This window comes from Prionailurus viverrinus, chromosome B2 (assembly GCF_022837055.1).
Source record: "Prionailurus viverrinus isolate Anna chromosome B2, UM_Priviv_1.0, whole genome shotgun sequence".
NCBI classification, from domain to species: domain Eukaryota; kingdom Metazoa; phylum Chordata; class Mammalia; order Carnivora; family Felidae; genus Prionailurus; species Prionailurus viverrinus.
This window is the reverse complement of record NC_062565.1, coordinates 125,894,354-125,907,931: the sequence shown is the minus strand read 5'-3', so window position 1 is coordinate 125,907,931 and position 13,578 is coordinate 125,894,354. Positions and strand designations below refer to the sequence as shown.

Sequence of the window (13,578 nt, the reverse complement as noted above, 5' to 3'; positions counted from 1 at the left end):
ATGACCTAAGCCGAAGTCGGACGCTTAAATGACTGAGCTACCCAGGCGCCCCACACACCCCTACCTTTAAAATTTTGTGGTTTCAAGAAACTTTTTCTTCCAATTATGATAACTTCTGTTGCAGTTACCTAATCTTGACGCAAAAACTTGATTTTGAGAGGCACATAAATCTTAAATGACAAAATAAGGCAATATGACAATTTTAACATCGTGGTATGTTTTTATTACATAAACAGTACAATATTCCTTGTGGGAGCTGATCTTCAGTTCTGCCTCTTGCTTTTATGGAATGTCAACTATCTGTAGAAATTATCTAAGAATGATTTATGAAATACCTTGCATCCCCACCAGAAAAGCCTCAGAGCCCCCATTTTCCAACCAGATTCCTGAGAAAAATGATAGGTTTTGTTTATTCTACAGTGAAATACATAAATTCTTCTCAAGGTATAAAAAAGGGCAGACTTTTAAAATAAGAGTCTCCTTTTGTTTTCAAAGTTCTATAAAAAATACATCAAGTATGCTCACGTGTGTCTTTTGACCTAATATTCCAGTTTACCAGAAACAAAACATAACAATAAACAAAGATATGCAAACCACATTAGTCTTGCAGCAATATGATGTCTACATCATCATGAACACCTTGCAAGAGTAGCTCTCCTGGGTACGTAACAACCTTCCTTCGCTTGGCAGCCTTGAGAGTTCCGACCAATGCTTCAAAGAGATTGGCACATTTGTCGTCTTGGAAGAGGACCCCAAATTTCACGCTTAACTTCCCATCAGCATCTAATTTGAGAGAATACAGTGTTAGTCAATGCAAAGTCTATTTCTTGCCCCCATAAATGGCAGATTTACCTAATCTTTAAAAAAAACATCTGGGGCGCCTGGGTGGCGCAGTCGGTTAAGCGTCCGACTTCAGCCAGGTCACGATCTCGCGGTCCGTGAGTTTGAGCCCCCGCGTCGGGCTCTGGGCTGATGGCTCAGAGCCTGGAGCCTGTTTCCGATTCTGTGTCTCCCTCTCTCTCTGCCCCTCCCCCATTCATGCTCTGTCTCTCTCTGTCTCAAAAATAAATAAACGTTAAAAAAAAAAAAAAAAACATCTGGGACGCCTTGGGTGGCTCAGTCGGTTGAGCGTCTGACTTCGGCTCAGGTCACAATCTCACACTCCCTGAGTTCGAGCCCCGCATCGGGCTCTGTGCTGACAGCTCAGAGCCTGGAGCCTGCTTCAGATTCTGTGTCTCCCCATCTCTCTGCCCCTCCCCTGCTCATGCTCTGTCTCTGTCTCAAAAATAAATAAAAACATTAAAAAAAAAAATCTAACTGTATTCGCCAAGATTACAATTTAACAGTTCACGCTCAAATCAGATGTAATCTCTTGCCAGATCCAAAAAGTGGCAGAATAAGTACACTGTGTTATACACCTCCTAGCCTTTGTGGCATCTGGACAACCAAGACGCATTTACAAAAAGTCAATGTGTCACAGTGTTACTACTGTGGACCCATTCCCTCTATATTTTGATTTTTTAATTGTGGCATTGCTGAATCAATAAAAATAACAAATATTGGAGAACCTTTAGGTCAGGAGCAGTGTTTCTCTTAAGTGTGCTCTAAACACACTCAGTACTCCTACGAAGGAACTGGTGACCTTAAAAATGAAGAAATCCCTTGGGAAGCCTGGGTGGCTCAGTCGGTTGGGCATCTGACTTCGTCTCAGGTCATGATCCCACGGTTTGTGACTTCGAGCCCCACGTCGGGCTCTGTGCTGACAGCTCAGAGCCTGGAGCCTGCTTCGGATTCTGTGTCTCCCTTTCTCTCTGCCCCTCCCCTGCTCGTCTTCTGTCTCTCTCTCTGTGTCCGTCTGTCTGTCTCTCTCAAAAGTAAACATTAAAAAAAAAAAAAATGAAGAAATCCCAGGCACCAGGGCACCTGGGTGGCTCAGTCGGTTAAGCATCTGACCCTTAATTTCAGCTCAGGTCATGAGGTCCCATGAGGACCCATGGGGTCCCAGCTGGGCATGGAGTTTGCTTAATATTCTCTCTCTCTGTCTCTCTCTCTCTCTCTCTCCCTCCCTCCCTCCCTCTCTCTCTCTCTCTCTCATCCACTGCCCCTCCCCAACCCATGCTTGCTCTGCTCTCTATCTCGAAATATAATATTACTAAGATAAGGCAATCTGAAAAGGCTACATGCTGTATGATTCCAACTACAGGACATTCTGGAAAAGGCAAAACAAAGGAAAAATATAAAATTAAATAAAAAGATCGGTGGGCTTCAGGAGTTGGGCGGGGGAGACAAACAGGCAGCGCACAGAGGATTTCGAGAGCAGTGAATACATTCCGTAAAATACTATACTGATGGATACATGTCATTATACATTTATCCAAACCCACAGAATGTACACCACCAAGAGTGAATCATAAATTACGGACTGTGGTTGATGATGTGTTAATGTGCTAATGTAGATGATCGACTGTAACAAATGCACAATTCTGGTGGGGGATGCTGATAATGGGGGAGCTATACATGTGTGGGGATAACAGGTATACAGGAAATCTCTGTACCTTCCTCTCAGTTTTATTGTAGTCTAAAACTGCTTTAAAAAATTAAGTCTTTTTTAAGAAAATAAGGTAAACAAAAGGTGGATCTGTGGTTAAGAATCAATCAGTGCTGGGCACTGGAGGCAAGTAGATGGAAGTGTGGAGCCACTTTCTAGCTTTCAAAAAATGGCTTTAGTTCCCACAAGGAAATAAGAAATATACACATAGTAAAGTAAAGCGACAGTGCAAAGCAGTGTGTGATTGGATGTCCAGTAAGGAGCCAAGACAGTATCCCCTGAAGTTTGGAGAAAGGCAACATGACTCTGGGCTAGAACGGGAGGGGAAGACTTTATGGAGGAGGCAGCACTGGCCCTGACCTTTAAAAGGAGTGCAAATGGGGTGCCTGGGTGGCTCAGTCGGTTGAGCGTCCGACTTCGGCTCAGGTCATGACCTCACTGCTTGTGGGTTCGAGCCCCGTATTGGGCTCTGTGCTGACAGCTCAGAGCATGGAGCCTGCTTCGGATTCCGTGTCCCGCTCTCTCTCTGCCCCTCCCTCACTCATCCTCTGTCTCCCTGTCTCTCTCAAGAATAAATAAAACATTAAAAAAAAAAATTAAACTTTGACTTTTCAACTTCCAGCGGCAGGACCCTTTGTTCGCAATAAGAACCTTTTACTGGTCACAGAAATAACAGGAGCTGCTGGGTAACCTTGAATAGGGCCTCCAAGCTCTCTGAGCTGCACTTCCCTCATCTATACAATGAAGGTCAAAGTACCCCTCACGGATTGTTGCAAAGATGAAAAGATAAGATTAGGCGTAAAGGCTTTGTTTCTTTTTTTTTTTTTAATGTTTAGTTATTTTTGAGAGAGAAAGAGTGTGAATGGGGGAAGGACAGAGAAAGAGGAAGACACAGAATCAGAAACAGACTCCAGGCTGTCAGCACAGAGCCCGATGAGGGGCTCGAACTCATGAACTGTGAGCTCGTGACCTGAGCTGAAGTCAGACACTTAACCGACTGAGCCACCCAGGCACCCCTAGACGTAAAGGCTTTTATGGAGAGCTCAATATATGGTAAATTCTCAATTCAGGTTAAATTTTTGAAAGGCACCAAAGGCAGAAACCTGGGTGTAATCTTGGAGCTCTGCCCACTCACTCTTCAATCTCACAAGTGATTCCATTTCCTTCGTATCTTCTGTTGCTCTCGTCTCCTCTCCATTGACAATCAATTTCTTGGTTCAGCCTGGAGTTGTCTCCTGTGGATAACTAACTGCAAGACTCCTCACCAGCCTCCCTTTCTCCATGTCTGTCCCCAGTACGTCCTCCATATTGGTGCAGAATAAAAAATGTTAAAGAAACCTTTAAGATGCCAATCCGATTGATTTTTTTTTTAAGTAAACCCTACCCTCAATATGGGGCTCAAACTCATGACCCCAAGATCAAGAGTCACAGGCTCCACTGACTAAGCCAGCCGGGTACCCCTGGTTGATACTCTTCTACTTTAACCTCCCAATGGCTCCCTACCACCTTCAAATAGTGATGCCCATGGCATGGCAGGTAAGACCCTTCACTCTCTGGCCCTTGCGCTCCCTCTCCCCTTGTCTTCTGTCATATCATTCTCTGCACCTTTTGATCCAGTCAAAATCAACGACTTGCTGTTACCCAGGGTGACATGAGAGATTGTGCCCTAGCAGTTTTGCCCATGTTGAGCCATCTGCCCAGCATCCCAGACCCTTTCCTCTAGCTAAATTCTTTTTCTTTCAGAATGGGCTCAAACATCACCTTTTCTGAGAAGTCCTCTGTGATTCCCTCAGTTGAGTTAATAACTCTTCTTATAAAATTAAGTATGTATCAAAGCACTCACCATCAATTATAGTAACAGCTAATGTGTATTGAGTACTTGCTATGTTCCTAGAACTATTCAGTGCATTTTAACTCACTTAAATGTTCAGTGCATTTTAACTCAGCAATTAAAACTCACTTCATCCTCATTTTATGAAAGGTAAGGCACAATTGGTTGCAAGAAACACCATTATTTTATGTTCTAATTAAACTGCCAAGGGCGCCTGGGTGGCTCAGTAGGTTGAGCATCCATCCGACTTTGGCTCAGGTCATGATCTCACAGTTTTTGAGTTTGATCCCCACATCGGGCTCTGTGCTGACAGTGCGGAGCCTGGAGCCTGCTTCGGATTCTGTGTCTCGTTCTCTTTCTGCCCCTCTCTGGCTCGTGCTCTGTCTTTCTCTCTTAAAAATAAACTGCCAATTTAACCATAGCACACCATGTATAATAATGCATCCTTATTTTTGGAGATTTTTAAGTGAGGGGAGGAGGGTGCACCTAGATGGCTCAGTCAGTTAAGTGTCCGACTCTTGACTTTGGCTCAGGTCATGATCTCATGGTTAGTGAGTTCGAGCCCCATGTCAGACTCTGCACTGACCGTGTGGAGCCTGCTTGAGATTCTCTCCGTCTCCCTCTTTCTCTGTCCCTCCCCTGAGAGCATATGCGTGTGCTCTCTCTCTCTCTTTCTCTTTCTCAATAAATAAATAAATAAATAAATAAACTTAAAAAAAAATAGTATGGGGGGAAAAGTGTCTTTGAATCATTGAAATAGAGTATTATTATCCAAATAAGGAAACCAAGGCACAAAAATGTTTAGCAATGGGCCCAAGGTCACACAGTAAGTGGTAAGGGAGCTGGGATTCATTCCTAAAGAGTCTGACTCCAGAGCTCACGCTCTTAACCACTTCCCAATACAAGCGTCCAGTTGATCTGCCTGTCTTCCCACTGCTTACAGAGGCCCACAGGGGCTGAGATGGAATTTTATTTATTTCCACATGTCCCGTACTTGAGCACAAAAGGCAGCTCTCAAGAAATATTTGCTGAATGAAAGAATTTAAATCTCCAGATAATCTTTATCCACTTATTTTTTTCTACCGGATGAAAAATAAAAACACTTTATTTTATTCTATTTTTTTATTTTTTATTTTCTTTAACATTTATTTTCGAGAGACAGAGCACAAGTGGGGGAGGGGCAGAGGGAGAGGGAGACAGAATCTGAAGCAGGCTCCAGGCTGTGAGCTGTCAGCACAGAGCCTGGTCAGAGCGGGGCTCAAACTCATGAACCATGAGATCATGACCTGAACCGAAGTCAGATGCTTAACCGATGGAGCCACCCAGGTGTCCTTTTTCTTTTTTTAACTTTTTTTAATGTTTATTTCTTTTTGAGAGACAGAGAGAGACAGAGTGTGAACAGGGGAGGGGCAGAGAGAGAGAGAGAAAGACACAGAACCTGAAGATGCTCCAGACTCTGAGCTGTCAGCACAGAGCCCGATGTGGGGCTTGAACTCACAAGCCGTGAGATCATGACCTGAGCCGAATTTGGTTGCTTAACCAACTAACTGAGCCACCCAGGCACCCTCCAGGTGTCCTTTAAAGGACTTTATTAAAAAAAAAAAAAAAACAGATACAACTAAATCCATCAATTTCCAACTTCACCTAGTACATCACATTTAGATTAGTCTAAAAATAATTAATCTAAATCGTAATTTACATTAGTCAAAATTATCCCAGATGCAATTTATATAGTTAACCATAACATATCCCCACAGATGCCTTCCAACTCAATAAGTCATCTATTTCCAGGAACAAGTTAGTCAAGGAGGCCCGGGGAAGTGGCAAAGTTCGAAATGTTTAATCCTCACAGAAATTATGATAATTACACTTTGGTCTCCTAGTTTGGAAAGTTGCTAATTTTAAGTACAGGTTCAGTTTGCCCTAGTAGAATAATAACACTGTTCTAGGGTAAAGGTTAGAACTTTAAATGCAATTCAATCTGACCAATAAACCCTAGGCTAACGTGGAGAAAGAGTTAAGAGAGAAGAAAATCCTACAAATCTTTGGAAACACATCTTTAATATTGTTAACAATCTAAACAATAGTACTACTCCCAAGAGCAACAATGACCTCACAGAACTCTGGAGAAATTGGAAAGGTAGAAATGAGGAACACAGGTAGAGAAATCACTATGGAAAATAAGACTCGGGAAACTTCCATCAAGTGGATGTAGTGAACTGGGTGGGAGAAAAATGGGGTTAGGAAAGATGCTGCATTTGTTTGATCGGAGAACCAAGTAAGTTACGTTCTCCATACCTCCCTAGTGGTCTCCACAAACACTCCAAATCAGCTCATGCGTTTCCTCCTTTACTGACCTGCCCTGTACTTCAATGTCTTGCCTGATATTCAAGGCTTTATTAAGTGCCCCAATTACTATAGCTTCCAATAATCTACTTCTCTAGGACCACACTGAATTTGAATGTCAGCACTCCACACTGCTCCCCGAAGACTTCCATGTCCTAATCCCAAGAAACCGTATGTTTCCTTATATGGCAAATGAAAATTTGTAGATATGATAAAATGAAGGGTCTTGAAATGGGGAGATTATCCTGGACTTATCTGGGGGAGCCCAATGTAATCACAAGTGTCCTTAAGAATGGAAGGGAGAAGCAGACAAGGGGCTCAGACTGATGTAATATGGGGGCACAACCAGCTGTTGCCGGCTTTGAAGATGGAGAAAGGAGGACACGAACCAAGGAATGCAGGTTGACCCTAGAAGCTAGAAAAAGACTAGGAAACAGATGCTCCAGATGCTCCAGAACTTCCAGAAAGCTCTTGCCAACACCTTGATTTTAGCCCAAGGAGACCCTTATCAGAATCTGCTATGGTCTGAATGTTGGTGTCCTCTCAAAATTCATGTGCAAATCCTAACCCCCAAAGGTAATAATATTGATAGGTGGGGCCTTTGGGAGGTGCTCAAGTCATGAGCGTCGTGAGTCTTAAGAATCACTTCCTTTATAAGAGAGGCTGCAAAGAGATCCCAGCCCTTTTCACCATGTGAGGATACAACAAATCTACAAGTGGAGGAGGGCTCTCACCTCACTGGTCTGGCACCCTGACGGTGGACTTCCAGCCTCTAGAACTATGGGAGAATTAAACTTCTGCTGTTTATGAGCCACCCAGTCTGTGGTAATTTGTTATAACAGCCTAAACAGACTAAGACGGACACCCATCCTCCATTACAGTTAAGATATGGAACGTGTTGTTTTACATCGCTAAGTTTGTGGTAGTGTTACCACAGCAGTAGAGAACTACTACCGGGGACATTTGATACTAATGGCTCAATGGGATTCCAAGGATGTCTTATTTCAGGTGATCTGTGATTCGAAAGCAGACAGAGCTATAAGAAGAGTCAAGCTATGATGACAAAACAACTCTTATGAGGTACTTTTCATTTATTTATTTATTTTATTTTTATTAAAAATATTTTAATGCATATTTGTTTATTTTTGAGAGTGCAAGCAGGGAGGGGCAGAGAGAGAGTGAGAGAGAATATGAAACAGGCCTATGAGGTACTTTTTAAAGCTGTTGGTCACTTACGTGATGCCATTTTAAAACTTGAGAGTTCCATTATCCTAGTTGTTGCTGAATATGTCTATGGCTCTTACAATTTTCAGAATGTTCCCCCAAACTCTTGTATATCTTATCTGAGATGTGCAAATACCTAAAGCTACAAACGTAATAGTTACTTTCATCACAACTTGGAAAAGGACACTAAAACTACCAATTTTACAGGGCACTGATTTCACGGTAGCTGTTTACATGCTGCTAAAGGAAAAGCTCACTTAAAAAAAATTACCTAGGGGCGCCTGGGTAGCTCAGTCGGTTGAGCATCCGACTTCAGCTCAGGTCATGATCTTGCCGTACGTGAGTTCAAGCCCCGCGTCAGGCTCTCTGCTGACAGCTCAGAGCCTGGAGCCTGTTTCAGACACTGTGTCTCCCTCTCTCTCTGCCCCTGCCCCACTCATGCTCTGTCTCTCTCTCTGTCAAAAATAAACATTAAAAAAAAATTTTTTTTAATTACCTAAAGTTTAGTTATATGTACATAAAAATACTTGACTGTACAAAACTCAAGAATTGGGAGAAAATAAAGACAATTTAATATAATTTCAATCTGAGTCCGTAGTCATTTGGAAGTTTATAAGATGGTGGCAAGATAAAGCAAAAACAGATGAACTTTGATAGTATGGCACAAAAAAATTTGACCATGATTTAATTACCAGATTTCAATGCAGCCAGATTAAAAAGCACAGCAATTTTCTTTGCATTCAAAGGATAATGAAATAACAACTATTCCTTACATCAAGAATCACAATATCCCCAAGGCTCTGTGTCTTCAGAAATCACTCCATGGCTGAGGGCGGAGCTTCCATAACTATGTCCTGACATCCTGGGTGACACTTTCATTGGGTCCTTCTTGCTCTGAGTTGAACTCAGGATACTGTGTCTGTGTTATAATACTTTTTGAAATTTTTTTAAAGTTTTATTTATTTTTACTTTGAGGGAGAGAGAGAGAGAGAGAGAGAGAGAGAGAGAGAGAGAGCGCGCACAAGCAGGGGAGAGGCAGAGAGAAGGAAAGACAAAATCCCAAGCCGGCTCTGCACCATCAGCGCAGAGCCCGATGCGGGGCTTGAACTCACGAACCGTGAGGTCATGATCTGAGCTGAGATCAAGAGTTGGACGCTTCACCAACTGAGCCACCCAGGCGCTTTTGAGCCACCCAATACTTACTTTTTGAACCCAGTATGAGCCACGCCTACTTACTTTTTGAACCCAGACGATGAATTTCCTCCACTAAGAGGTTAACTTCGTGATCCACATTCATTGTTGCCTGAGGAAGAAAGTAAGACTATATTATTGCCATTTCTATATCCCATTAACCACATCTTGCCAAATCCAAGGGCCATTTCTTTTTTTTTTTTTCATGGTTGCATTTGTCATTGTTAATTTACCATGTCTCTCTTCCTAAAAATACTTGTGTGGTGTACACGACACCAGACTACCTCCATTTCCCCTCTTTATATCTTTCCCTTTGGGCTGACCCTCTTCCTAGTCTACACAGGATAATGGGGACAGTGCAGCTATTTTCCTTGCACCCACTATTAACTCTAAGCCCATCCTCATGGTGCTCTGCCCTGCACCAAAATTACAAAGGCGAGTGACACAGGACCTGCCCTCAGGGAACTCACTGTTCTGAACAGAGAAAGACGTGGGTTGGAAAATAGCAATGTGATAGCGTTCCTTGAGTGGTGAGTCCAACCATTAGGGGAGGACAAAGGAGGAAGCCACAGAGGACTTTGTAGAGGTCAGTGGAGAGAGATGAACTGGGAAGACCATCAACAAAGGGTGCTCTATGAATGGGGAAGAGTGTGTGCAAAAGCCCAGAAGCAAAGGAGGAAAAGCACAGCGCGTTTGAGGCAGGTCCTCAGCCAGAAGCTGGAGTGCCAAGATAAAGGAACACACTCCCCACCTTCCCCGAGCCTGAGGACTCGTGGGGAAAGCAGATCAATAACGGGGCAATTTTTTTTTTTAATAATTTTTTTTCAACGTTTATTTATTTTTGGGACAGAGAGAGACAGAACATGAACGGGGGAGGGGCAGAGAGAGAGGGAGACACAGAATCGGAAGCAGGCTCCAGGCTCTGAGCCATCAGCCCAGAGCCCGACGCGGGGCTCGAACTCCCGGACCGCGAGATCGTGACCTGGCTGAAGTCGGACGCTTAACCAACTGGGCCACCCAGGCGCCCCAATAACGGGGCAATTTTAATACTCTTAGATTCGCGCGGTGATGCTGCTGGGTCACACGCAGGGCACCGCATCCTTCCCTGGGCAGTGCCCGCTACCGCCTGAGGGCAATGGAGACCTGTGGTGAGGACCATTCATCTCAGAGAGGAGTCCGGGACCAATAGGAGTGGAGAGACCTACCTTGGTTCACTAGGCCTTCTTCAGGCTTGTACACTAAAGACCCTTGACCCATGAAGTCAGTCTAGAGGAGACCTGCCCCTGTTTTTTAAAAGGAAATCTCCCTTGATGCATGTGTGTGATAGTGTGGGCAGGATGGATAGATGTAAGAGCCGATTGGGGAGCCATATAAGAGAACATTTTCCTAACAAGCAACACCAACAATTAGTTTGCACTTGTTATTGGTAGCATTGAGGCAGCAGTATGGATCTGTGAGGGCTACTGAGGAAATTAGCCCTCACTGGACAGGAAAAGGAGTCAAATGCCGAAGGGAATCATGATCCTCTCCAGTTCTGACTCTCTGGCTTCCTCCCGCTTGGAACATTTATCTCTTTAACACTACCCTCCCCCCCCTACTCGCCCCCATAATCAGCAGCACACTTCAGACCTAGCTCTCCTTTAATAATGAGACTCAACGAGGAAATCCCACTATTAATGTGAATACCTGCCTCAAATTAAGCAGATGTATGCAGGTTCCGTTTAAAGAAAGGAAAGCAACCAGCATTTTTTTGTATAGTTAATTACACACGAAACTCCTTATCTGTGTTAATTCATGTAACCCTAAGAAAACTTTGCAAAGTATTTATTATTTATCGCCATTTTACTGATGATGAAACTGGCTCACTTCAATGCTGTTGTCCCACAATCATATGCTGTTTCTACAACATCATTCTGGCTTTTTTTTTTCTTTTCTTCTTCTTCTTCCTCTTCTTCCTGGTTAGTATGCAAAGTGTGCTAAATATAATAGTGAGTCGTGTTTGAAATACTGCATGCTGAGCACTTACTAAGGCAGAACACTTACAAAGCAAGAAAGGCTCCCTGCCCAGACCCCTACCAGTAGGAAAATAACAGGATTAGGAACTATTGCTACATACATAATTTGGCATGATGTATGTATGTATGTATGTATGTATTTTCTTAGCAGGGACAAAGTGGGGGCGGGGGGCAGGATACTCATTGTTGTTACACATTGGAAAGCCCATGACATTTTGTAAGGACAGAAGCCTGGGACTGGGGGTAAGCGGCAAGATCAAGAACAATGAGGAGAGGCCATCAGCAGAGCAAGTCTAAGGGGAAGAAAGAGATTTTCAGTGGGAGGCTCAAGCTCAAGGGAAGGCGGTGGCAGATGCTAGTCGGGCCCTCTAACTGTGTCAGAATCTAATTAGGCATTGTGCGTGGGCACCACAAAGAAAGCGGAACGTCGGAGGGTTGGCACACATGCTGAAATATACGCTTAATATATTTAATGACCTTCTCACAGTTTTTGTCTTGTTTGTTTGTTAAGTTTAGAGGCAATACACGGAGATTTTCTCACGTTCGATGAATAAAGCCTGCCGGGGTGGGGACGCCTGGGAATCAGCAGCCGGCGGTACAGCGGCACGCTGGGGGCTAGCCACTTCTTTCAGCGGTCCTTCGCAGTCCCAGACTAGCAGCTGGTGGAGGTCAAAGGAGGACTCGGGTTCCTTCCTGCCAGCCCGCTGGCGCGCACACGCTCCATATTTGGTCATCACTGCTCCAAGTTTGGGAGCTGGCCCGGAAGGGGTCCCCAGCCCCAGTCCCCTGCAGGCCATCACACGGTCACCACCCGCACCAGTGTAGGGCTGGGGAGCGGGGGAGTCGGGGCCCGGACCGCACCGCGGACTCCGGGGCAGCCCCCGCGGGAAGGGCCGAGTCCCGGAAGCCTTTGTCTCCGCGAGTCCGCGCCAGCGCCGCGCGCCCCGCGCTGCCCCGGTGGCCGGTGCGCCCCGGCGAGCCGAGAAAGCCAGCGCCCAAACCGGGTGACGGCAGTCGACCCCGCTCGGGGGTCCCCGCGCCCCCAGGGTCTCGCATCACCCCCACCCTCCACACCCACGATTTGGAGCCTACGGGACCGCACCCACCGCCGGCGCCGCAGAGTCCGCGGCCGCGGGACCACCGCAGTCCTCGGGGGAGCCTGTCCCCTCACCCCCAGCCCTCCCCCGCCCCGCTCTGCAGATCGCGCTCCCGCGCCACCGGCAAGTGCAAAGCGGACACGCTGCACCGCGGAGCAAGCCTTCACCTGGCTACCGGTTTCTCTCCCCCCCCCCCCCCCCATTCCGGGCCGGCACGATGTCACGTGAGCCGATGCGGAAGTCGGCAGAACGGGGGGCGTAGGGGCGCGCCCACCCGATACCCCCTCTGCCGGGTCTCAGCCCAATTCCAGTTACAACCTCCACGCGCCTCGGTCCCTCCCGGTCCCGGCTCCCCACCCGCAGCCCCCGATCCCCCGTCTGCCTAGCCTCCACCGGACACCCCTGTCCATCCTTTATGACTGCCCATCACCTTCCCGGGAGACCCACTCACCTCTCCGCCTCTTTATCTTTTCTCGGAAAAAGCCGGTGCAGAGTCGGTCGGGACCTGGCTAATGTGTTCAACTCACCGAGGAGGAAGAGGCTGGGGAAGGAAGTGACTGAGGCGAGGAGAAAGGCTGGTGTGGAGGAGGGGGGGTGGGGTGGGAGGTGAGTTTAAGCGCTCGGGAAAGGGGCCGCCCACACTCCCAGGGACAAGCCTATGAGAAGGAAACTCGGGAGGAGAGCCGGAGAAGGGGGCCGACTCCTGGCAGGTGGCGGGGCGCCGGAGGCTTCTAGGAATACGGACGCAGAACTTCCAAGAGTGCCACCGTTCCTCCGCGCCACTCGGTGCCAATGATTCCCAACCTCCACCTCGGATCCTGGGCATTGATTTCCTGCCAGGATCTCTCTCTTTTAACATAAGAAAGAACGCGCCAACAACGTGACGACTGCTGAGATCTCCTAGGAGGAACGTGACATTGGTTCTCTATGCCAGGAGCGGGGGTGTCCAGAAAACCAGGAACAGGGCAGCAGGATAGACTGATGGGGGGGGGGGGGGGCGGAGGGGGGAGTATTCTTGAAAACTAATTTGTTCTACTGCAAAGAAATTTTGTTTGGACAATGTTAGTTCTTGATCCTGAGTGAATATAACTTTCTTCTCTTCATTCAATATCCTACATTTAACTGCACAATTCAATCTATTCATACTCCCTTTATTTTGGTCACTGTTGTTTTACTCAGTGTGTGTGTGTGTGTGTGTGTGTACGCACATGTGAGAGTACGCAAGACAGAAAGAAAGAGGAGAGAAAAGGAGAGAGAGACATACTTGCTATACTGAGAGTCCCTTCAAAAAGGAGGACACCTAGGTGGCCCAGTCCGTTAAAGGTG

General features: G+C 46.1%; 1 protein-coding gene across 3 annotated transcripts; it reads right to left on the bottom strand.

The window, feature by feature from the left end:
• Window positions 1-200: 200 nt before the first annotated feature.
• Window positions 201-12,860, bottom strand: ABRACL (ABRA C-terminal like). 3 transcript variants are annotated; one of them, XM_047860284.1, is made up of 3 exons: window positions 12,704-12,860; window positions 9,186-9,252; window positions 201-783 (listed from the first exon to the last, which is right to left on the bottom strand). In XM_047860284.1, exons 2-3 carry the CDS (start codon window positions 9,244-9,246, stop codon window positions 599-601), a joined length of 246 nt encoding a protein of 81 aa, XP_047716240.1. In that variant the 5' UTR covers window positions 9,247-9,252; window positions 12,704-12,860; the 3' UTR covers window positions 201-598. The 3 variants fall into 3 exon arrangements, with proteins under 3 accessions (XP_047716240.1, XP_047716241.1, XP_047716242.1); XM_047860285.1 differs by lacking the exon at window positions 12,704-12,860 and adding an exon at window positions 11,633-11,914; XM_047860286.1 differs by lacking the exon at window positions 12,704-12,860 and adding an exon at window positions 11,697-11,914.
• Between the last annotated feature and the right edge of the window lie 718 nt (window positions 12,861-13,578).

Excerpts from the sequence above, each read along its gene's own strand:
- ABRACL (XM_047860284.1), bottom strand. The coding sequence starts at position 9,246 with ATGAATGTGGATCACGAAGTTAACCTCTTAGTGGAGGAAATTCATCGT. Across the intron at positions 784-9,185 it reads TCATCGTCTGGGTTCAAAAA|ATGCTGATGGGAAGTTAAGC; the intron begins GTAAGTAGGCGT and ends CTCTCAAATTAG.